The sequence below is a fragment of the Mastigoproctus giganteus genome, chromosome 9, assembly GCF_048544385.1.
Source record: "Mastigoproctus giganteus isolate SK-2022 chromosome 9, ASM4854438v1, whole genome shotgun sequence".
NCBI lineage: Eukaryota > Metazoa > Arthropoda > Arachnida > Uropygi > Thelyphonidae > Mastigoproctus > Mastigoproctus giganteus.
Window position 1 is genome coordinate 96,225,139 of NC_143583.1, and position 26,271 is coordinate 96,251,409.

The 26,271-nt window shown below is 36.0% G+C and overlaps 1 protein-coding gene across 4 annotated transcripts in view; it reads right to left on the reverse strand.

The window, feature by feature from the left end:
* The window catches only part of LOC150080569 (PSME3-interacting protein), a 102,201-nt gene that overhangs the window by 4,995 nt on the left and 70,935 nt on the right, over positions 1–26,271 (reverse strand). For all 4 annotated transcript variants that reach the window (XM_090382054.1, XM_090382055.1, XM_090382053.1 and 1 more), the window contains one exon: positions 24,862–24,929. In XM_090382054.1, coding sequence (XP_090238180.1) covers positions 24,862–24,929 — 68 coding nt within the window. The remainder of the gene's footprint in view (positions 1–24,861; positions 24,930–26,271) is intronic.

The following is a 26,271-nucleotide window of genomic DNA, read 5'->3' on the forward strand; positions in this document are numbered from 1 at the left end:
GTTGTCATGGTGCCAACTAAGAGAATAAGTGACAGCGGTACTAGTAAATCTACCAAGAAAAGGAAAGCGATCAATTTGGATCAGAAAATTAAACTAATAAGAATGCATGAAAACAGTCAAACAAGTATCACGCTGAATTCAGATTTGTCAATAATATAGCAGCAATATGTTACTATTCTTTCCTGAGTTACGTAAAACTCCCCGAAGTAAGAAGTCCTGGAACTTATCTTTTACGTATGTCGAGGACTTCTGTATTTTTGGATTAACTGGGAAATCGATTATCCGGGATTTGTTTTTTTTATCATCTATCCCGGAAAATCGAGAGTCTACTGTACATATATATTTTTTGTATATACAGGCAGTTCTTGACTTTACGAGTTAATTCGTTCCTAGCGCGCGATCGTAAAGCGGGAATTTATTTCACATAGACATAAGGTTAAAACTAGGGGTTATGTTCTCAACAATGAAATTAGTTAGCTAATTAGTTTATGTTTAAACAATGATTGATTTATCCAAAGAAATGAAAACGTAGCTTGTAAAATAAAGCAAATTATAATAATAGAGAAATTATTTACGACTTATAAATGTTAAAGAATGTTTATTCTTCATCACCATCGACTAAATGCACACTCATTGATCACTCATTATTGGCTCGGCATTCGTTTGTTTGTTGCACAAACAGTCGTCTTCTTCAGAAATGTTTCAAGAGGCATTTGTTTCCAAGATAATCTTCTCTTTTCTTTATAAATTTCAATTGCATGCATAAGCATTTTTTAACGGCACACAAATTGCAACTAACATGATTCGCGTGAAGTAAAAAGTTTACGAAGCTTAAAAAAAAAAAGGAACGAAGAGAAGATTCTGATAATTTATTTGTTTTTTATACGATTGAAGATTTCAGTAAATGGGAAACACATTTCACCATAATAATGTAAAAAACCACACAATTCCAGCTATCAGTATTTTCGCAAATGCAAGAAGATCAAGTTTACTACCAGTTTATAATTAGATACACTAATAGAAAAGCCCAATAAACCGGGAAGTGCAAATTGTTTTTATTGTTTTATGGGCGTGACCTCCAAAAATGTGCTTTAGAAAAATATCACAAAGGCGTTTAAAAACTGATTCTTATAACGGAACATATGATGACGATGAAAGAGTAGTGCATTTTAATGATTTGAATTAGTAATACAATTTACAAACCATGCACATGACCTTTTATTTGGCTGTCACACTCGTCACCTTAAAAATTACATTTTAGAGAGATAAACAGCTTAGTTATACAGTGAAAATTTCACTGTATAACTAAGCTGTATAACTTCGCAGAAGTTATATCACTATATAACTTCCACGACCTTGAAACGAATTACCAAAAAACAATGTGTTGTTGGGTTCACATTATGATATTTTAACAATACAATGGTGTCTCTGGAACGGATTAATATCGTAAAGCTGGGTACACTGTATTTATAGCTACACACATGGTTTGATTGCGTTATTTATGAATTTTTTAACATTCATTTTTTGCAATTAATGTTCATATTTTTGATTTTGTTGATACTTGATAATTGGGGGGAAAAAACTCATAAACCCGAGAACTCGTAAAGCGAGAACTGCCTGTATACAGGGTGTCTCAAAAATACACGGCATAATTTCAGGAATGAGTTCCTGATATGTAGACAATAAAAATATTTTATATCAACCTAGTTCTGGAAATGCTTGGTTTCCAAGTTTTGAAGGTCTGTCTATGACACAACTGTTCACATCACCTTATAATAATTGTTAAAAATGTGCACCTTCTGCCTGAATACAGGCCTCACATCGATGTCTCATGGACTCGCGAAGATGATGCCAAATTCCTGGCATGTTTCGTATTGTCTCACAACCTGCCACAATTCGATTGCGGAGAGTTTCCACATCAGCTACTGGAATCGAATACACCAATGACTTTAAATGGCCCCACAAGAAGAAATCTAGTGGGTTTAAATCAGTGAGCGTGGAGGCCAGGCAGTTGGTCCACTTCTACCTATCCACCAACCAGGAAACCTTCGATTCAGGTAATTGCAAGCTAGGTGGCTGAAATGTGCGGGAGCGCCATCGTGCATGAAGTGTGCTTGTTGACGAATGAACAGTGGCGTGTCGTTCAAGAAATCAGGCATGTTGTTTTCCAGAAAGTTTTTGTACGCCTGCCTTGTGAGTTTGTTTGGAAGTAAATGGGGCCCAAATAACTTATCACCAAAAACACCCGCCCAGATGTTGAGGCTGAACCGCTGTTGGTGATGTGATGGAAGAATTGCATGCGGGTTTTCCTCAGCCCATACATGCTGATTGGGAAAGTTTTGGATTCTGTCTCGTGTGAACTGTGCTTCATCTGTGAATATCACTAAGGCAGGAAAGTGAGGTGTTGTACCACACTGCTGCAAGAACCACTGGCAGAACATTACTCGTGCAGGGTAATCTGCTGGTAACAAGGCCTGTATCCGTTGCAGATGGTAAGGATACAGTTGGAGTTCTCGCAACACTCTCCAAATAGTCAAACGTTGAACAGCCAGTTGCATTGCTATTCTGCATGTGTTGATTCCAGGAGTAGCATGCACAGCATCCAAAATCTCCTCCTCTACTTCAGGAGTCATAGATCTTGGTCGTCCTCTGTCGGCAGCATGAGGTGTAAAGGTCCCATGTTCACAAAGGTGGCGATGGATACCTTCAAACGTTTTCCTGTCTGGACATCTTCGTTCTGGGAATCTTGCGTGGTACAAACGACGAGTCTCCAGAGCATTGGTGTCCGCCAAACCGTACATAAAGTGCATATCCGCTTGCTCCTGATTTGAATACATGGTCGGAATGGAAAACCACCAGATTCTGTCAGTACCTTGTGATGAAGGAAATCACCTGCGAGAGATAAGACATTCCGGTTAATAACTTGGGCACCAAGCATTTCCGGAACTATGTTGATATAAAATATTTTTATTGTCTACATATGAGGAACTCATTCCTGAAGTTATGCCGTGTATTTTTGAGACACCCTGTATATATATATGTGTGTGTGTGTGTGTGCACACACACGAGCACACGCATAAATAAGTCGCTATTTACAGATAAGATTAACTCTGGATGTTACATGAAAGAAAAATATTAAACTATTTACTAAAATAAATAATGCATAAAAAAAGAATTTCAATCAGATGTGGAGGCATATGACAAAATATTTGTAAAAATTGAATATGTGATGCTGCTGAATTCAATTCTATGGCAATTTTGGTTTCTACTAAGTGCACAATGTACCCAGTGACTTTGTTATGCTTATTCATTTTGTAGCTCAAAGTTTTCCTTTTGAAGAATTGTGAGGTGATCAATTTCAGTGAAAAGGAAAAAAAATGTTTGCATGAAGAAAATGAATTTATTTAAAATGTAATGAATGTCAGAAAAGAAGAAACAAAAAACATTAAGTGCCCTTCATTTAAAGCCACAGTTTGCTCTACTATATCTGGCAATCAGTGCTGTGTATTTCCCAATTTTGGTTGCAACATGAACAAGATGTGGCTAAAATGTCAGCTTCATATTGAAGATGAAGTATTTTATTTCAGGTAACGATTTGATGGGTGTACCATTGATTTTTATAGTTGGTAGTCTAGTTAGTTGAAGTGAACTGTTGAGCAAAAGAGACGTAGTTTTCTCAGCAAAAATAGTGAGACTGTGTGTGAGGCCCAGCTCCGGAGCTTTCCGATAGCCAGATTTGCGTTGACTTCCAACTGGGCTCTAGAACAAGCATAGTCAACCAAGGCCAGGTTGTCTGCAAAGGCCAGAGATACAACACGCTCAAGGTCCATCTCTAGGAAGTCATCCAAAACAATGGACCAGAAGAATGGTCCAAGGACCAAGCCCTGAGGACAACCCAAGGTGGAGACCAGCCTGGAGACTTGCTTGTACCTGGTGGTGAGAATGATCTGCTGGCTGAGGCATGAGGAAATACATCTGTAAAGGTTGATAGGAGTTTTGGCATGTCTAAGCTCCCAGAGGATGCTTGGCCACTACAGGCAATCAATAGCACCGGTAAAATCCACAGAAGAGCATCTTTCATACCAGTTCCGAGTATGAATCTGAATTGGTGGGAAGATGTCAGGTTTTACTGTGCGTAGTTCTTTCCATCCGAATGCAAAGGCGTCACTGAAGCAGTTTGGAGAGGCCAGGAGCAAGGAAATGGGTCCAAAGGAGTTAATTTTTTAAGATGTCCACCTCAAGAAGCTCATTTCCAGGGGTTTTATTGTCTTTGGTTTTGCACAGAGCAGCTTGAAGTTCATCCAGTAAAAATAGTGCTTCAATGTGATCAGTTATATAATCCTTGTTCCTGGTAATAATACATTGTTGATCAGCAGTCATGGGATTGCAGTCACTTGGAAAAATGAAGTCCTACGTATTGTTGACAGCCTTCCCAACTTAGGATGACGGAACCATCTGGTTTCAACGTTGAACACAGGACTTCTCGCCTGGGGAGCTTGTTATTCATGATATGGTATACTACTCCCTAGGGATCACTGTTACCCATTGAGATTCCTACCAGGACTTTTTCTTGGATTTTATCTGTGTAGGCATTTTTCAGAGCAATCTGTAGGTTTCTCTGGAAGCATCAATTTCGGGGAGATGTATTGAAGCACGAGCCCTCTGGAAACCTTTGTGGGCATGATGCAGTGCTTTTCTCTGGCTGTCCAATTCAGGGTTCCACCAAGGGACAGCAGTGTGTAATGGGCTATGTTTTGGGATGGCGACAGTGCAAGCCTGTTCAACACTTTTGGTTAGTGTTGTTGCAGTATTCTCAAGAGTGTTTGGGTCAGGGTGAAAAGACTGGTAGATAGCAAGTCTTCAAGAACTTGGTAAAAACAGTTCCAATTTGCTTTTTTTGGTACAATACCTGATGACATCTTGGGGCATGCATAGGAGGAGGAAAATGATCTACAGAGTGACACAAGGAGAAAGTGATCATTCTGTGGTCATCCACACATCATTAACTTTCCAGTTGGTGAATTTACTTGCAATGGATGGTGAAGCTATGGCTACGTCAATGGTACTGCTGAAGGTTGGCAGGTTTAAGATTTGGATGACATAATGTAGTTTCCCAGTTCTTCTTCATTTCTGGTACCTGTGTGGTCTGGTGTTGTGCTGTACCATATTGAAGAGCACAACACCAGACCACACAGGTACCAGAAATGATGAAGAACTGGGAAACTACATTATGTCATTAATTTGCATCCACTGCAATGAGAAGTTTACCCCCCACCCCAGGAGTACGTCAAGAGCTGTCTCTATTAAATTAATATTGTGAAATGTCTTGAGTACGTCAAGAGCCGTCTCTATTAAATTAATAGTGTGAAATGTCTTGTCCTAGTTTACAGTAGATAGAAAGAAAGTGAAAAGACCCAAAGGCTGATCTGAGCACAAGCACTTGTGGGTGTGTAAAGGGTTGAAATCTTAAAAAATGAGACTTGTGTTTCTCACTGCAATTACTGTCCATAGTGTTTCCAGAGTAGTTTGGATTATCCTGTAGTGGCTGGGATATCCTATGATTGCTCTTATGTGGGAGTAGGGTTCTTGTAATAGTATAACATCTATGTGTTCCTGCTGTGCCTCAAGCTTTACTTGGTCAGTCACCATCAGTGCTCATTGCACGTTTAATTGAATTAATTTTAACTCCTGTGTTTGCCTTAGTTGTAGGTCTATCCTATCCATAGTTTAAGCGTGACTGGTGCATGCCCTTGGCTTTAAGAAATATATCACAGATAGAGTTGCTGAGGAAATGTTGGTAGGGTAGATTTCTGCTTTTGCAATTGGCACATATGGTTGGTTGTTTTTTGTTTGGATTTATGTGGTATTTGTGGAGATAAGTTCCTGCTGGTTACACGTATGAGAAGTGTGACTAAATTCGAGACATCAGTAATGCTTTGGTATTGCTACATGCTTATAGAACCTATAGCTTCCCCAACTAACTCACAAAGTTTGGCTTGTTTGTTTAGAGCTTGCCAGGCCAATAGGGAGAGCTCAACAACCCAGTTTACTGCAGATGAGGATTTAGACCTGGTATTGTATTTTGGGATGATATGGGCATTCAGCTTGTCCTCTTTTGTGATTGCTGAGATTTTTGTGGTATATTAGCATTAGCATTAGTAGAGGCATTTGATGCAAGAAAGCAAGCTTATGCAGCATCAGCCAAAAAAAAAAAAAAAAAAAAGTAACATAAATAAATAAAAATAACCACTTCCACTTCACCCCTCTGTTCATTCGAAATACCTGTCCAGCTGAGCCTTAAACTTATTTAGGCTATCAACTTCCACGACAAGGGATGGAAGTCTGTTCCACCCACCAACCACCCGCTGGCTAAAGGCAAATTTCCGCACATCTATCCTACATCTGTCTTTCCTCAATTTGAATTTATGCCCTCTCAGGTGATTTTTCTGAGCTAGAGGAAGAATCCCATCAGCATTGAGCATGCTCAAACCATTCAAGGCTTTGTACACCTCTATCAGATCACCCCGCTGGTGCCTAGTTTCCAGACACTGTAATTTGCAAAACTTAAGCCTTTCTTCGTAAGAGAACCCCTTTGTCCCATTCACCAATCTAGTTGCCCTTCTCTGTACTCGTTCCAGCAGCTCTACATCCTTCCTGAAATGAGGCCTCCAGGCCTGTATACAGTACTCTAGGTGTGGCCTGACCATTGCCTTATACAAGGGAATAATCACCTCCTTATCCCTGCTAGAAAAATTCCTATATATCATTGACAATACACCATGAGCTACTCTTGCAGCCCGTCTGCACTGCTCAGAGAACTTCATATCTGCCTGCACCACCACCCCCAGGTCCCTTTCATTCTCTACCACTGTCAGTGTAGTACCACAGAGTTGATACGCTGCTCTGGGGTTGCTGTTTCCCATATGTAGTACTTTACATTTGTCAATGTTAAACTTCATTTGCCACCTCGAAGCCCATCTGCTCAACCTTTCCAAATCCTGTTGCAGCAGCATAGTGTCAGTAGTGTCCTTGACAACCCTGCCAACCTTCGTATCGTCTGCAAACTTTCTCTTTCTTTAACTCCATTGGGGGGGCGAGGGATTTGTCTAAGTCGAATATGACAACAGAAAGCCCTTTTCATTTAGGAGTCTTCACTTTCAATCCAATGGACGCCATTTGTGTACTTTGAAGCATTGAGAGCACCTCCTCCTGGCTGAGATTTCTATGACAAGACTCAGTATTGTAGTTTTTCTCATGGTCTTTATCTTTAGTTTCTTCATTTCATCCATTCAGTTTCATTGTGAGAATGTTCTTGACCACCTCACTTGTGTCTAGCTTTGCCATCTCTGTCTGTTTTACTATCATGACATGTGACACTGCCTTTGCTTTCTCTGGCTTCCTGGTCGGTTTTGTTTGTTCAGGGATGAAAGTGTTGTTATCAGGTGTCTGGATTTTCAACGCATCTGTGTAGGAATGAGGACGTCGTGGCATTTTGTTTTCCCTTTCCTGTATAATTGTTTCCAATTTGGCATTCAGCCTCTCATTACGAGTATTTTTTTTTTTTTGTTAGTTGTTGGTGCATCGGCTTCTGTGGCCATAGTGCACCTCCCAAAGTTTTTGAATTTTACTCTGATTCAAGCCCGAGGCGGGATTTGAACCCGCAACCTTTGGGTTGCTAGGCAGGCACTTTACCCACCTGGCTAGACCAGTCGGCATTATGAGTATAGAGGTGAAGTATAATACCCTCCACCCTTGACCAGATTCTGATGATATTTATTCTTACAGCTGCTGAGATTCTATTTTTTATTAAAAAATAGAATCTCAGCAGCCGAATTTCACATTCTCCACCTGTAGCTTCAAGATCATATGGTGCATGCACAATACTAATGCAGTTTGGGGTGTCTCTGTCCATATATTCTAAATCTCTGTCTGAAATTTTAGTAGTTGTTTTGTTTTATAATTGCTGTCCCCTATACATTGACTAAGGGCATCGTTTACAGAGGGAAGGTTAGTCGTTAACTTGTTGGTGCAACCATGATGCAGAAAGGAGGAAGCTCTGAGGCAATGACTTGCAATCGAAAAGCACAACTTAGAGTGAATGCATTCAACTGCTAAGGAAAATGTCACTGTGTTTAGTAGCTATTGAAGATTGCCTGACTGTAATGGTGGAGAACTCGTAGCCAGTGAAACACAGGAAATAATGTCACAGATGCACAAAAGTTTGTTGGGGCAGTGTTTGCTTCATTTACACATGGGGGCAACCCTCCCTAGTCAACAAGAAGATATGAACTTGAACCTGTATTCTACCCTTCTATGTAGTGAAACATGGCCATAACATATGGATGCAGGAATTTCTGTAATAAGCTCCAGAAGTTTGCTACAAGGAGTTGAGAGAAACATGGTCATAGCAAATGCTGGGGAGAACAAGCACTGATTTCAGAAAAAACTTTAAATTTACACATTTATTGACTGTAATAATGCCATGAGAAAATAAAAAACAGAAATATTATTTACCTAATTAGCATATAAGCCTCTAAAATTACAGAAATAAAGATTCTCAGCAATTATAATTTGATAGAACAGGTAGGTGTAACAATACTAGAGACTCTCTTTTGTGAACACATAACAGAAAACTAACTTGCCATCAATGTTTAGCATCCCATATAATAATACTCTTAAATAAACTGATGTGTTATATTATGTTGTTACATAATATATTATGATGTGTTACATATGAGAAAAGGTATAAGCTCTGCTGGTCTCTGTTTAGGGGTCTTCTGGTTGATCTTATATACTCAATGTGAATTATTAAAGATTATCATTAATGTTATAATAATGGTTGATTGATTTTATTGCATGTTATATGATGCCTTAGTGCACTACCCAATATGCATTAAGAAATTCTCAAACAAGGATGTGAATTGCATTATGTCTATTCATACACTGTTTGGCACTTCTCATATTGTGAAAATATTTCACTTTTGGGTTTGTCTACTCTATATTCAGGTTGCTTACCCACCAAAGAAAAATACCAGACTTCTCTATTTGAAAAGAGTTGTTTATTTGAAGGCTTAACAGCAACTTGTTGTGAAGTATTTTACAATGAGATGCTAAGAGGGTAATGAGGCTGTTCTACAAACTTTTTGCTGCTTTGACTTGCTGTGAGTTAAGATGCCTTAGTGCACTACCCAATGTGCATTTGTAAATTCTCTGTCATATAGGCCTTAAACACTGTGAACTGGATTATTTTTATTATTGTTATATTTGGGTTTTACCAAATTTTGATAAGGAATAGCTCTTGACAATTTTAATTTGGCTTGGGAAAGTAGTATTGAACACGAGAGGGAAAACTGAAGTGGCTTTGTGGTTAACCTTTTCTTTAAATAAAAAGATTTTTACAGCTGTTACCACACACTGAGCACTTGCACTCATTCTCTCTCTCTCCCCTCTTACTTCCTCTTACATAATGTCAAACTAGTCATCACTGGTTTACATAAAATACTCTATAACCAGCTTACATGGCTTAATTAATAACAGCAGTTGACACTAAGTTATGAAGTTTCTTGAATGACAGTCTTTATTACTTGTAAAAAACTGAAAGAGACTTCATATTCCTTGTGAATTCCTCAAGAAAAATAGATAATTTTATTTAAACCCTCTAATATGAAAGTATTCTTTTTCTGTCAAGCACATACATATAGTTACTTGCACAGAACATGTCGGGAAATCATGTGTTTTGTATGTTAGCAATCAATGTACTTTTATTTTATTTTTTTCAGCAACATGAATAAAATGGATTGCGTGTGCACCTGTAATGTGAGTTATTACAGTTATATGAATTAGCCATGATTCCACATACAATACCTGGGAAAGAATAGAAATGTAAAATGAAAGGTATCATATACTGTGTAATAGTATTATATGCAGTATGCTAGCAAAATTTTGTTATACACCATTCACTTTTGCTATAAAATTGTCTGCCAGTAGTTGATTTGGCAGTCTTTATGAATTAAACAAGCTATTCACAAGTCTTGTGCACCAACTTAAACTTTAAATTTCATTACAGTTACATATGCATTTTGAATAATTCATGCTAAAATGCATTTAAAACCCTATATCGCTGGTCAGGAAAGTATAAATTACATTACATTAAAATACATAACATTTAAAATAATTTGATACTGAATTAACAAATTAAATTAAATATACAGTACTTGTGTTTAAATTAACCAACTTCCAGTAAATAATACATAAGTAACTTTTACTAAAAATGAAAATAAATTGCTTTTTTCAGAGTATTTCATTTTGACAGTTTAATTTTTATTATAGATAATTAACAACCCACATGTACCACTGTTATATAAATTGGAGCAATGTAACATTATATTGGATAAAGAGATCGTTAAGTGGTAGGAGGCAAAGAGTGGTTGTAAATGGTTACTACTCTGGTGGTGGACAGAGCAGTTAATGACTGCTGCATAATTAGTAATAGTAGAGGCATATGATGCAAGAAAACAAGCTTATGTAGCATCAGTCAAAAAAAAAAAAAAAAAAACCATTTCACACATCCATTCCCCTAAAATGTTTCCAGTTCCTCCTTGAATTTATTTAAACTATCAACTTCTACAACGACAGATGGAAGTTTGTTCCAGCAATCAACTACCCGCTGGCTAAAAGCAAATTTCTGCACATCTATTCTACAACTGTCTTTCCTCAGTTTGAATTTATGCCTCCTCAGGTTTGTAATCTGAGCAAGAGGAAGGAAGAATCCCATCAGAATTGAGCCTGCTCAACCCATTCAAGGCCTTATACATTCAATCAGATCACCTTGCAAGTGCCTAGTCTCCAGATGTTATTGTTATTTGGTTTTTAGGAGCATTAGCAACTAAGGCCATATTGCTCTGGGGATATGCGGTGGTCATTCCCTGACCTTTCCGCATCCTCCGTATTTGGTGGTCGCAGGCTCGAACCCCAGTCTAATCAAGAAGCGTGTGCTATGCACTGCTGCTCCTGCCCACATGGCTACGGAGGCACCCCTAGTGTCCAGATGCTGCAAATTGTGGCATATGGAGACTACACTACTTCAAGATGTAGACAAACTAAGCAGATAGGCTGGAAAATTCAACTCAGGTTTAACAGACATATATGAGCCACTGCATTTGGGTAGCAGTAATCCTATAATATGTTATCATATTTAGGTGCATTCACATAATATATGTAAATATATGCATCTATTATCTTCACCATGTTTGAACTTTAACTCCCAATGGACAATTTTCATAAAATTTTATATTTTGGCCTATAAAATAACTAATACTGTAATTATTTTATAGTTTGGTAGACTAAAGTTTAGTAGTGCTTCAACTATTAAATCCTAACAGTTATTTTAATCATTAGTTCCTACTAATGATTAAGACAATCATTAGTAGAAATTTCAGATTTAGCAAAGGTCATAATCTATGATCATCACTAGCTAGTTTCACATTCATTCTAAATTATATTTCTTAGTCTGGATATCTGAGTTAGTGTCAAGTCATTTTTTCAAAAGTATGAATGAAGGGAACTCACAAGAGAATCACCCACGTAGGAATTACAATCTACTAGTTTTAATTTTTGAAAAATTTAGTTGCTTTCCATAATACAAGAGCATCCAAAGATACCACTGCACTGCTCAGATTGGAAATGCTGTTGTGAGTTCAGACCTCATTGATTGTTGTAGCTTTGCTATGTATTTGGTGGTCACTCTTGCAAGTTATCATGACATGCTTGATCTAAAATTAAAACGGCACATTAATGGACAAAACTGAGACTGCAAAAACAGATTAATACCCTGGAATAGGTTAAAACTGGGGACTGAATGGCAACTCAAAAGTCTAGCAATGTGGCAGGAGATACCCTTCCAATTGAGGTTCCAGATACAAATTGTCAAGAGCAGACTGTTCTTCAGCAACAGGAGGTAGCTTAATTAGGGGACTCAATTGTGAGGGGAAACAGCATATATTCTGTAATAAAGATCAGTGAAAAAGAACTAGAATATGCCTGCCTGGCACAATAACAATAATTAACTAACCAGCTGTCGGTTCTCATAGGAACTAATGCAGAGGTTCCCAAGCTTTCTCGGTTCACGGCACCCTTAGTGTCTTAGTAATTTTTTCACAGTGCTCCTAGGCCAAAAGAAATACCTAACAGTTCTGTTTATTAAGTAGTTAGGTCCAAACAACTTAATAAGTAAAGTTGAAACTGTGAACTGCCTCGAGCTAGTAGTTTGTGCAGTGTCCGACAAAAAAAACCCAACTATTATATTCATATACTGTGCTGTGTATGTTATGTCTGTCAATTGCGTGTGTTCTATGGTCAATTTGTCTGTCTTGCTGGACAAAAAACCCATAAAAGTTCCTCACATACGGGATTCGAACCCGGGCCTTTTCCACCCAGTGGGGGGGGGGAATGGTTACGATATCACTTTGCTACCTGCACAGTGTCCGACAGAAGTCGAGTATCACTGTTTCCCTTGAAAATTTAAAATATCTCGCAGCACCCCTGTGAATTCGTTGCGGTGCCCTGGGGCGCTGCGCCACAGAGTTTGGGAACCACTGATAATGGGTTTTGGTTGTACACATGGATATTATAAATGACATTAAATGCAAATGAAATAGGTTGAAATATTTCAACCTAGTTTCAACATTGTTGAACAATGTTGCAAGTTAGAGTAAAATATAATAGTATCAGGAGAGGGATTTTATCATGCAAGTCTTCTTGATTAATTCCAGGCTTCAGGGACTCTGCAAGCCTTTTGTGAGGAGAGGGGGAGGATTTTTTTTTTTTTTTTTTTTTTTTTTAATCAGCATTCATGCAAGTAGTTGATAGAAAGAATTTATTTTGCCTGGATGAATTACACTTGAAGAGAGGTGTGAGGATTCTTGGAAATGCTACTGGCTTAGCTTTGAGGGTTCAGGGAAACTGCAAGTGTGGAGGGGGGAAAGGAATGACCCATTGACATGCAATTGGCTACTAGTATGAGTTAAGGTTGCACTTGCATTCTCCTTGAGGGTTTGAATGAGAGGCTTGCATAGACTGTGGCCTCAAAAAGACAATGGATGATCAATTCAGTTAAGTATGTGAAAGAATGCGACAGAAGTAATATTTAAAGGCCAGTGATGGTGTAACATTCTTCTAATATACAAGGGATATATCAGAGAAATGAAAAACAAGAATATACAAAGCTTAAACTATTCACACTAATTTTAGAAGTGCTGTCAATAAAATGGATAAATTTCAACTATGAGGCATGTCTAACAATGCTGATACAAAGGGAAGACAGACTTGGTGTCACCCTTGATATTGGGGAAGACGAGTTTCACTTTGATATGAAAATGTGTACAGAAAGGGAGAAATGAAGAAGAGGGTGTTATGTTCTGATTAAAAGCTGCCTGAATGTGTTAAGATCCTATACTGATTCAGAAAAATATGTAATAGTTGTTGGTAAAGGAAGTTGAGAATAGGAGTGTTCTACAGCACCATTTCCCAATTGTGGCCTGCATAAGTTATGGAAGCGGTCTACAGTACTTGATAATAAAAAAGAATTTTTCTGACCCAAGTAGAGAATAATCAATTTCAATATTCTGAAATAGTACTGGAGATATGAAAACAAAGCTCACAGTGCATGGGACAAAGGCACCAACACATCTAACAATAACCTGTCTCCGTGATAAGTTTGAAGAACATGGAATTGTTCATAACATTAATAAGGAAAACTGTAGGAATAAAAGAACATCAAGAAGTGCTGGAAACATACAAGCTAGGAAACATACATACATCAGGATATGAAAACAAAGCTCACAGTGCATGGGACAAAGGCACCAACACATCTAACAATAACCTGTCTCCGTGATAAGTTTGAAGAACATGGAATTGTTCATAACATTAATAAGGAAAACTGTAGGAATAAAAGAACATCAAGAAGTGCTGGAAACATACAAGCTATAAGAAGAGCATATAACCAGTCATCAAAGAAGAACTGCATTAGAGTCAACTGAGTTTTATGAGAATCTTAAACAGTAGCATAGGTACCCTTTTTCGGGCCTGGAGGCAAAGAACATGTTTGGGCTGCTACTTAATTAATGAAAATTGCAAAAAGAGGAGATAGCCAAAGACGACAGGCCCCGGGCCAGGAGGCAACTGCCTTGCCTGCCTACATGGTAGCTACGTCACTGATCTTAAAGGATAAAGTTCGTACATTGATACTCTGGCTACTGTATGCAACTCAGGAAGATGATCCTGATTGACAAGCAACCAATGAGTGGAACAGACAATGGAACAGTGAAGCCAATGATTTTCAGGATGTAATCACATGGTCAGGCAAAGCAACATTAAAATTAAATGGTTATTTAAACCATCATAACTGTATTTACTTGGCCAATAACAATTCCCACCTCACTACAGAAATATGTTAATCTGCTAGGAATCACTGTATGAACAGGACTCCATGGACTAACTGGACTGTACAGATTCAAAGATACTATTGTTAGGCAGGATTATCTTGAAGTGTTAATGAATGAGGCAGTTCCATAATAAGAAATGTGTTTCTGTATACAGTGGTGTACTTTCAACAGGATAGTGCACTTCCACATTTTCACTCTGATGTTGATGTCCATGACTATCTGGATAGTGAAGTTCCAGAACAATGAAAAGGTTAGGGGCTTTTGAATATTACACCAACAAGTCTACAGTTAGTGAGGTCTTAAGACCTCACTAACCATAGACTTTTATTGCATGGGGATACCTGAAAGAAAGAGTCCTCAAAACTTTCGACACTGCAGGATTTAGCATTAGTTGAGGAATATGATGCAAGAAAGTAAGCTTTATACAGCATCACCCGCTGGCTAATGGCAAACTTCTACACATCTATTCTACAACTGTCTTTCCTCAATTTGAATCTATGTACCCCTCAGGTTCTTAATCTGAGCAAGTGGAAGTATACCATCAGTACTGAGCCTGCTCAAACCATTCAAGGCCTTATACACCTCAATCAGATAACCTTGCAGGTGCCTAGTTTCCAGATACTGCAACTTTCAGAACTTAAGCCTTTCTTTGTAAGTGCACCCCTTTGTTCCTCTTACCAATCTTGTTGCCCTTCTCTGTACTCGTTCTAGCAACTCTACATCCTTCCTAAATTGAGGTCTCCAGTCCTGTATGCAGTACTCAAGGTATGGCCTGACCACTGCCTTATACAAAGGGATAATTACCTCCTTGTCTCTATAACAAAATTCCTATATATCATTGACAAAACTCCATGACCTGCTCTGGCAGCCAATCTGCACTGCTCAGAGAACTTCATATCTGACTGCAAAATTACCCCAGGTCTTTATTTCATTTGCCACCACCCTGAGTGTAGTACCACACAGTTGGTACATTTCTCTTGGGTTACTGCTACCCATATAGAGTACAGTAAACTCTCGCTATTCGCAGGGGTTACGTTCCTGAGAAATGCCGCGAATACTGAGTTATGGCTCCCATAGTAATAAAGGGGTTCCGTTCCAAAGTATGAAATATATAAGAAAAACTAGTCTAAAATTTTGTCTATGTATGTATTATATGTACCTTCATAATATGACTATGTACATAGACAGTACATAGTGAAATGCAAGCATAAGGCAGCGAAATGAAAATAAGAAACAATTTAATATTAAATGTAATATTTATTAGAAATTTCAAACAAATCTTTCAAACCAGTGTCTTTGCTAGCTAAAAAACTTATCCCGCCAGTGCTATCACCAGTTTCTCTAAAGTGTTGATAAAGGTGTTTTGCCTTTTCACGAATGATGAATGAACTTAACGGAATTTTATTTTGAGTTCGGTCTTCTATCCACAGATTTAAAGCCTTTTCGATTTTTTCTAATTTAACGTCACGAGTTACAGAGCAAAATTTTGAAGCAATTAGCGCATTTTCACGGACACTACGGCAGATTTTTTCTTCTGATTTTTTGATTGATCGTACGGTTGACTCATTGATTTTATAATGTTTTGCCACTGAGGAGACACTTTCACCATTAGAAATTTTGTCTAATAACTCAATTTTATTCGCTAATGTCATCACCTTCTTTGATCTTTTCACATTTCCCTTGTTATTCGTAGCCATATTTTTGTACGGGTTAGAAAGAACTTGTCCACAATAAAGTCACTTTCTTCCTTTAACACACTCGAAAAAGTCTGTCTTACACTGCAAAACGGTAGATTTATCACTTTTGTAAGCATATCAATTTTTAAATTGATAAATTTATAAGCGTATAAGCTGGACAGATGTAAAATTAGTGACAGAGATGCTGTTCATATTTTAACAGCTTATGTGGATGCTATCTTGTTGAATCCCAATAAACATGTAATTAATAGATTATCTATTAAAAGAAGCAGCAAAGCATTAAGCAAAAAGGTATTTATCAATAAAATTGGTGGAAATCAACTCCAATTTTATAGTTCGTCATTGGGATTCAAAGATGTTGCCGACATTTTGGGAAAAAAGAATATCAATCAGCTACCCATGATTGCCACTGGTTTAGATTTAGACCAATTATTAGGAGTACCAGCTATTGTATCATCTCAAAGAATAGAAGTATGCACTGCCATATTTGATACTTTAAAAGATTGGTGTTTGACATTTCAGATGTTTTGTTTCAATACCACAGCATCAAATACCAGCGGTTTTGCTGCAAGAAAAATTGTAACGAGACACCTTGTGGCTACCATGCTGTCACCATATGTTTGAGATGGTGCAGCTAAGGTTTTTTCATCGACAAAGGTGACTGCAGTATCTGGTTCAAACATCCCTTTATTTAAAAGGTTCAAGAACAAATGGGAAACTATAGACAAGACAAAATATTCAGATTTCAAGACAGACACTTCTGTTTAAAAAGCTTCAAAAAATGTCGCTGCAGAGTCAAATAATTTGCTAAGCAGAAGCTAGAAGAACAGCCATGTGACAATTACAGAGAGTTTCTCCAGTTGGCTCTAGTTTTTTTATGAGATAAAGCAAATATGAAATTTTGATCACTGGGATGTTATCATTTGGCAATGTGGATGGCAAAGTGCATCTACTGCTTGAAATTTTTTTTTATTCTGTGATCAATTTGAACTAAAAAAAAATTAAAGCGATTGCAGAGATATGTGTGTTTCTAATACACTGCCACATAAAAGTTTGGCTTTCTGCACCTAATACCCTGGAAGCACTCCATTCAATGATATAGTTTTTTGAAAAATTTACAAAAGGTTAAAAAAGCAAATGAAGAAGTTGCCAAAAGGGCAATGAAAGAGTTTTTGAACCACTTGTGGTATCTGAATCCAGAATGTCTTGCATTTCCATTATTTCACAACCAAATTGGAATGGATAATATACAACGAATGGCTAGCAAAATAGTAAAATAAAATCTGGATGATAAAGGTGATGGAGAAGAAATTGAGAAGAAAATGATTAACAAAGGTGTAACACAGTTCATTTATAGGGATGTACCCACAGATTTATTATTCCCAAGTTTGCATAATTTATTTAAGAGGGTTAGAACGTCCACTGAATTTTTACTATATAATATCAGTGTAGATACACCAAAGTTTACCCATAAATTTAACTACATATATAGTATAAACGCATCATTCAATTTTATCTTATATTGTGGCTGCCTTCACAACAAAATACCAGGTATTGCACTACTTTGAATAAATAATGCTCCTCTAATAGAGGAGACTACTGTTATTTATTCTCAGTGGGCACCACCACCCAGATGGCCATTTTGCTAATTGGCTTCATCATTGGTGAGCGGGCAGGTACCCTGATAATCCAAAAATAGCATCACAGTTGAGAAGTCGTTCCACAATATGAGAGATGCCAAATGATGTACAGAATGATACAGTATTTGAAGATTAAATGCACAAGGTATAATATGATATGGGTTTAAATTAACTATATAATATTGGAGTAGATACACCATAGTTTACCCATAAAGTTAACTACATACATAGTGTAAAGGCATCGTTTAATTTTATCTCATATTGTGACTGTGTTCACAAGATACCAGGTATTGCACTACTTTGAATAAATAACGCTCCTCTAGTAGAGGAGACTACTGTTATTTATTCTCAGTGATCTACACTGATATTATATAGTTAATTTAAACCCATGTCATATTATGCCTTGCACATTTAATCTTCAAATACTGAGATTTTACATAAGGATCTGTTTTCATGGGAACGTCAAGAAGATTCAAAGCGGCAAGAAAATCATTTCTTCTTTGAGGAGTGTGAACGACACTGCTGAGAGAGGTGTCAAATTGATGGAGGAATACAATAACAAAATAACAAGGAATGAAGAACAAAAACAATTTTTGTTACAGGTATGTTCGATTATTTAAATTAATTACTATTTATTTTTCAAAAAGGACGCATTTTGCAAAAAATAATTTGCATTACTGATTTTTTTAAAACCTTTACTTAGGTCATTCTGGATTATCACAGAAAATATCCAACAGCAAAGAAGGATGCAATGAATCAGAGTACTAATTATAAAAATGAATCATCTTATTTTAATAAACACTATGAAAAAGTTCTTAATGTCTGTGTACTTTTTTTTATTAAATATGTCTCCACAATTAGAATACGATTATACCATTAGTCACTGAAATTTAGTTTAGTTGCGGCACTTGTTAATATTATCCTATTGACCTGCAATTTTGCATGTTACTATTTTACATGTGGAAGAACAAGACTAGAAAAAATGGTGATTTCTAAAAATAAGGACTACCCTAATGTTCATACATAATTCTGACTTGCCCTATATATATATACAGCAGACTCTTGATTTACCGGGATTGGATTAACCGGGAAGCAGATTAACTGGGACACTTCAAGACTCCAAATTAAAGGGGAGAAAAAAAAAAAAAAAAAAAAAAAATCAACCAGAAATCATAAAATTCAAGTAATAACTAGAATAGGTATAAACAGATATTTTCCAAGTCGTAAATAAGCGACAAGAACCATTATAAGTCGTCATTGGGAGATTAGTGTATCTATTATCTTGCAACCCCCGCCACTCAAAAAAAAAAAAAAAAAAAAAGGGAACAAATGTTTAGTTTGTTTTAGTGTGTCACGTTGATTGTTGTGTTCCATCGAACTGCAAAAAGACAAATTTTGTTTCGTTATTTATGTCAGGGATGTAGAAAATTATTTTTATAGTAAATATTTTTTTTTTGTTTAGAAATTGCAAAAATGATGGGTAAATGCAAAAGAGTTGCGCTTTCAGTTAGGCGCCTCCGTAGCCAGGTGGGCAGGAGCAATAGTGAGTAGCACATGCTTCTTGATCACACTGGGGGTTCAAGCCCATGACCACCGCATGTCCCCGGAGCAATATGGCCTTAGTTGCTAATGCTCATAAAAACCAAATAACAACAGCTTTCAGTTAAAAAATTCATTATTCAAAAGTTTTAAAACGGTGCATCCGTTAAATCTCTAATGAACCATTATAATGTTGGTGACATATGCGACGTTGTAAAAAATAAAGGGAAGTTATTAGATTTAAAATCGGCATCACAAAATATAAAGGGAAGCATCGTATTGGACACACGAGTAATACGTGGTAAGTTTTTTATCTATCGCCATATTTTTTACATAGGTTGCTGAACATTTTTTGATACAGTAAGTCCCCGACTTATGCAACTACGGATTTACGTAAATTTATTTTCACTCAATTTTTTTTTATTTTTTTATTTTTAGGATTGTAAAATTTAAAACAACAAAAAAAAATAATAATAAGCAATCAATAACGACGATCATGGCATGCACAAATTGCACAAGTGAGATCAGAGTAACAAGCAAAAAATAGGAAAAAAAGAGGAGATTCTGACAATTATTTATGGTTTTTTTTTTTTTTTTTTTTATATGACTGAAGATTTCAATGAAGGGGACACACACACTTCACCATAATAACGTAAAAACCCACAATTCCAGCTATTGGTATTATCGCAAATGCAATAAGATAGAGTTTACTACCCGTTTATAATAGATCGCACTAACAGAAACACCCAATAAAATGGAAAGTGCAAATTGTTTTTATTGTTTTTTGTTGACCTCCAAAAATGTACTTTAGTAAAATATGAGCTCGCGCAGGGAGATAATAGTGAGTTTTCGCCTTAACCCTGTGAAGTTCTTTACAGAAAATTTCATTTTGATTGTTATCATGGTGCCGACTAAGAGAATTTCATTTTGACTGTTATCATGGTGCCGACTAGACAAAACTAATAAGTGACAGCAGTACTAGTACATCTACCAACAAAAGGAAAGCGATTGATTTGGATCAGAAAATTAAACTAATAAGAATGTATGAAAATGGTCAAACATTAACAAGTATCACGCTGAATTCAGATTTGTCAATAATAATATAGTAGAATATGTTACTAGTCATTCCCGAGTTACGTAAACCTCAACGAAGTAAGAAGTCCTGCAACATATCTCTTACGTATGTCGGGGACTTCTGTATTTTTGGATTAACTGGGCAAATCGATTATCTGGGATTTGTTTTTTACCATTTATCCCGGGAAGTTGAGTCTACTGTGTATATATATATATATATATATACACACATATAGTAAGCACCGGTCACAGTGATCATGTTTGCAAATTCAATTTTGATTCAAATAACCAAAAATCGACGAATATTATCCACAGGCTATAAAAATAAAGATATAATGCACAATTTTACACTTTATTACCAATTAAATAATGCGTGAAAAGTTTATTACTAATTAAATGATGTGTGAAAATCGGAAGAATATTATCCACAGGTTAGCAAAATAAATTTATACTTACCTACAAAGCTTAATTAATATACATATTAAAACAACACTTTGTAATATGATTATAATTTTAAAGTCACTTATTTTAGATTGCTTTAAATTATCCCTACAAAGTCTATTTATAGATTTTTTAATATTGTATAACAGTCTATATTCAAGATCACTTGCACAAATTTCTTCCAATGCTCTCCTCGGGGCGGCTATAGCTTCACGAGTTTACTGTTTTGTAACTGGAATTCGTTCAAGGTAATCTTCATTTTCATCCTCCTTGGCGAAATTATCAGTAACAGACTGAGCAATTTCTTCTTCTGTTAAAGCTGTAGTAACTACCTGTTTATAACAGATTGTACAAACAAAAAAGCACAATAAACTGAAAAGAGCAAATTGTTTTATGGCTGTGACCTCTAGAAATGTGACCTTCAGAAATGTGCTTTAGGAAAATATCACTGAGGCATTCAAAATTGATTCTTATAACTGAAGATGTGATTCTAATAAATGATGAAAGTGTAGTGCATTTTAATGATTTGAATCGGTTCTTTGAAATCTGATTCTCTAAAGCGGCTGATTCTAATAACCAGTGATCACTATAACCGACGCTTACTGTATATTATATTGTTAAAGAACCCAAAATTTTACAACCGACGCTTACTGTATATTATATTGTTAGAGAACCCAAAATTTTACAATACCATGCAGATTGCAACAATGTAAGAACTTTGGAAACTTCACATCATAAAATAAAAAAATGCTATATCCCACATACAGTGGTGGGCTGCTAGGTTAGTGAAAATGAGCACTTGTATGTCTGCCATGAGAGACACAGAGCTGCATATTTTTTTAAACACAAAAGAAGCACAATGATGCTTCTGTTTTTTTCTGCTTTGTTAGAAATAGGTAGAAAATACTAGCAAAGTAATCATTGTTATATTTTAATAGAGGTAACTTCTGCCAATCCAACTCCTCTTAATTCAACTTTCAGTTAATCTGAAAATTTGAGTCCAAACACCACTCCAACAAACAAACAAACAAACAAACAAACACACCACCACCATAAAATTAAAAAAACTAAATTTAAGTGCATTTAATTATTTTGTTTTATATTTTATTATTATTTTAAAATTTTCTATAATTAATATACATTTTAAATAACACGTTTTTTGAAATAAGAATGTCCAGTTTAACATTGTGTTAAACTGGACATTCTTAGAGGGTACAAAATACATATACAGTAAACCCTCGCTATTCGCGGGGGTTACGTTCCTGAGAAATGCCGCGAATACTGAGTTATGGCTACCATAATAATAAAGGGGTTCCGTTCCAAAGTATGAAATATATAAGAAAAACTAGTCTAAAAATTTGTCTATGTATGTATTATATGTACCTTCATAATATGACTATGTACATAGTGAATTGCAAGCATATGGCATCGAAATGAAAATAAGAAACAATTTAATATTAAATGTAATATTTATTAGAAATTTCAAACAAATCTTTCAAACCAGTGTCTTTGCTAGCTAAAAAACTTATCCCGCCAGTGCTATCATCAGTTTCTCTAAAGTGTTGATAAAGGTGTTTTGCCTTTTCACGAATGATGAATGAACTTAACGGAATTTTATTTTGAGTTCGGTCTTCTATCCACAGATTTAAAGCTTTTTCGATTTTTTCTAATTTAACGTCACGAGTTACATTGCACGAGTTACATTGCAAATTTTTGAAGCAATTAGCGCATTTTCACGGACACTACGGCAGATTTTTTCTTCTGATTTTTTGATTGATCGTACGGTTGACTCATTGATTTTATAATGTTTTGCCACTGAGGAGACACTTTCACCATTAGAAATTTTGTCTAATAACTGAATTTTATTCGCTAATGTCATCACCTTCTTTGATCTTTTCACATTTCCCTTGTTATTCGTAGCCATATTTTTGTACAGGTTAGAAAGAACTTGTCCACAATAAAGTCACTTTCTTCCATTAACACACTCGAAAAAGTCTGTTTTACACTGCAAAACAGTAGATTTATCACTTTTGTAAGCATATCAATTTATAAATTGATAAATTTATTCAATTTATAAGCATATAAATTAAAAGCAAACGACGAAATCTTCCATGACAATCGCATAACACATACTGAACAAGGATTAGCGAGAAACATCCACGCTCGCGATTTTGTCACCCCTCACTCCCCCACCTACTGAGCGCTGTTTTGACCGGGAAAGATAATTTTAGCCACGCCCACGTTTGTTTATGGCGGAAAATGTTCAAGGCGCTTTAAAATTCACATTTTTTTAGGTTTCATTTTATATTAAATCAGCGACCACGAATACAGATACCGCGAATAGCGGGGGTTTACTGTACAGTAAAATGTTGGAATAGGCACATTATGTACTACAATGATAGTTACTTATCTGTACATTATACAGAAAATATATTTTTATTGAGGAACTTTAGATTATTATTTTGCATTGTACACTATTCAACTAAATATTTTTTAGAGTTGTATGCATAATAAAAAATAAAAGAAACAAACTGATTTTTGTTTAGGTTATTTAATAAATAAGGCAGACTACATCATACCCAAACCTGCATATCTTGGACTACACATTGTTATTTTGCCAGTATGTGTGTTGGTATTGCCTTGTGCAGTATCTAATAACAGGGCTTCATTTTTTTACTTTCTCAAGTAATACTATTTTTGCTTATTAACCATGGCTGACAATCGTTTAAAATCTACTCCTGAATCTTCAAAAGCTGGAAGTCACTGAATGAATGAAGCAAGGGGCACACCAAAGCAATGTAGCTAAAGACTATGGCATAGGATTGACAACGGTCTTAGATATTGTGAAGCAAGTAGATTCATTCAAAATCTTAAAATGCATTACAGAAAGTTATTTATGCAATCATTGTCAAATGAAAATTTGGATGTGGTTGCATTTCAGAAAAGTTTTAATATTAAAGTGCACTCTTCAAATTGTATTATGCTTTGGAGCAGGTCAAGAAAGAGACATTGGTGAAATGGTGGTGTAAACTCTGGCCAGGTTCTATTTTTTTGATGGCAGCAACAATGAAGATTGACTTTTAAAGATTTTGGACAAAGAGAAGAATCAAACATGTAGCCCCACTTGTTGCCATTAAAACAGTAAAATGGCCTGGAAGAGAAAGAATTAGATGAGTGGCTTCAGTAGATGATGACCACACTTACTGAATCTGATTTGACTGATGAATTTATAGTGGAAACTGTAAAAGGCTAACAAGCAGATTCTAGTAATGATGAACTGGTCACAGCATACACAGCAGCCAAGACAAATATTACTTGGGCTGAAGCTTCTTGTGCTTTGGATACCTATATTGAGTTTGTGGGGAACTTTTCGATGTACGATCAGTCTGATTTGACATGTCTGGTACTAGAGAAGTATAAGTTTGAAGAATGAAGATTGAAAGCTTTGGTACTGTCTGACATTAAAGACTTCGTCCAACAAAAGAAGGGTACCAACAGACCTTCTCTCAGTGAAGATCCTGCTGATCCCTTAGAAGAGACCAGCCAGCAATATATGTAACTTATGAACTGTAAATTAAGGTTAGTTTTTTCCATTTATTCCTAATTTTTAAATAATAACCATTGCAAAGTGCCCATTTAACAATTTGAAGTGTACAAACAGAGATCCATTATTCAAAGCAGAGACTATCTCCACAATTGTGTTTCAATGACTGTCTTATTTTTATCATTTTGTTTCAATTTTTTTTTGGAGGGGGATTAGTATCTTATCATGTCTCAATAAATAGAAAGTTACAGTGCATCAAAAAAAAAGCATATTTTTATTAATTAGGTCATTATTTAGGTCAAAAATTAAAAAAACTTGAGTGGAAGTGAAAAAAGTTGGATAGTTCAACTTTTTGCCAAATCTGACACCCCTCAAGACTTCAGGAGGTTGGATTAGCAGAAATTGCCTGTTATAACTCAACAGTAAGAAAGTAAAATTTTAAGATACAATTTCAATTTAACTGACTTAAGTGGTATCTAACTTACCCTGAATGCAAGCTACTGCTGAGCTCAAACTTTTATGTTTCTTTTCTTGAGAAGATGGGTCATCAAGCCTTAAGATAAAAAAAAAAAAAAAAAACACCATTATTCAATCCTGTCACTAGTGGTAGAGAAAGTTAGGCATTTTTTTTTTTTTAATAGCCATCTCAGTGATTTGATTAATGTTATTACATGTCATCCAGTATCATCAAAATATATTTATACATAGTGGTGTTGTTATTTATGTACTGCTGAAAAAACTACTGTTGCACTCATCACAATAGAAGACTGCCAGCAACTGAGCTCCATAAAAAAAATATATATTTAAATCTAATGAAGCATCAATATTATTGCATTATAGGAATGATTTACTATAAATATACTACTAATATTAATAAATACCTAATGACAAAAATTATGCCTGGAATTTGTGGATTATGAAAAGGCATTTGACTCCATACAGCATAAGGCAATGTTTCGGGCACTGGAAAGACAAGGCATAGGTACCCCATATATTATGATTTTGAAGAAAATATATGAGAACGCTACCTCCTTTATTAGACTAGACAAAGACAGTAGCAAATTTAAAATTGAGAAAGGAGTTCGACAAGGAGACACAATATCTCCGAAGCTGTTTACTGCTGCCCTTGAGGAAGTTTTCAGATTAGACTGGTCGCAGAAAGGAGAGTACGTAAACCATAATCCCAAAGAATTAGAGGAAAATCTTAATCAGTTATGCAGAGTTAGTAAGGATTTTGGACTAAAGATGAATATGGCTAAAACAAAAGTAATGATGAAAAAGTATGCCATAGAAAGGGATATGATGATTGAAGGAGCAGTAATTGAAAAGATGGAGTCATATACAGGTCGACCATCACTAATCCAGCCACCGGTAATCCGGTTCCACCACTAATTCGGACATAATTTCCGCGAACGTAATTTCAAATTTCCCAAGTCAGCGCACCAACCTGCTGCTACTGTTTTGGTGGTGTTGGTTGCAGCATCAGATGTTGGCGCAAACTCTTAAACACTAGCAAGCCATTCCCACTTGTTTTTCTGCAATTTATTATTATAACCTGCTCACATTTAGCCCCAGCCATGGTTCCAATGCATAAAGGAAGTGCCTCTCGTGGTGTAAAAAGCGCAAACACCGTACATTGTCCATAACAGATAAAGTTGAACTTCTGAAAAAACTCGACAGCAGTGTGTCTGTGAGAAGTCTAACTCTGCTTAATTGTAAATTCCAGCAATTTCTCTCAGTTCCTCTTATCTTAGTAATTTTCTTTTAGCCATTCCTTTTTCGATTTTTTTTTACAACGAACTTATACAAACTTGTGGAAAAACACAACACAATATGATGGATAATATAGCATGCTAACGAACTTGTTTTCACAAAATCTCTAACAATACTGGCAA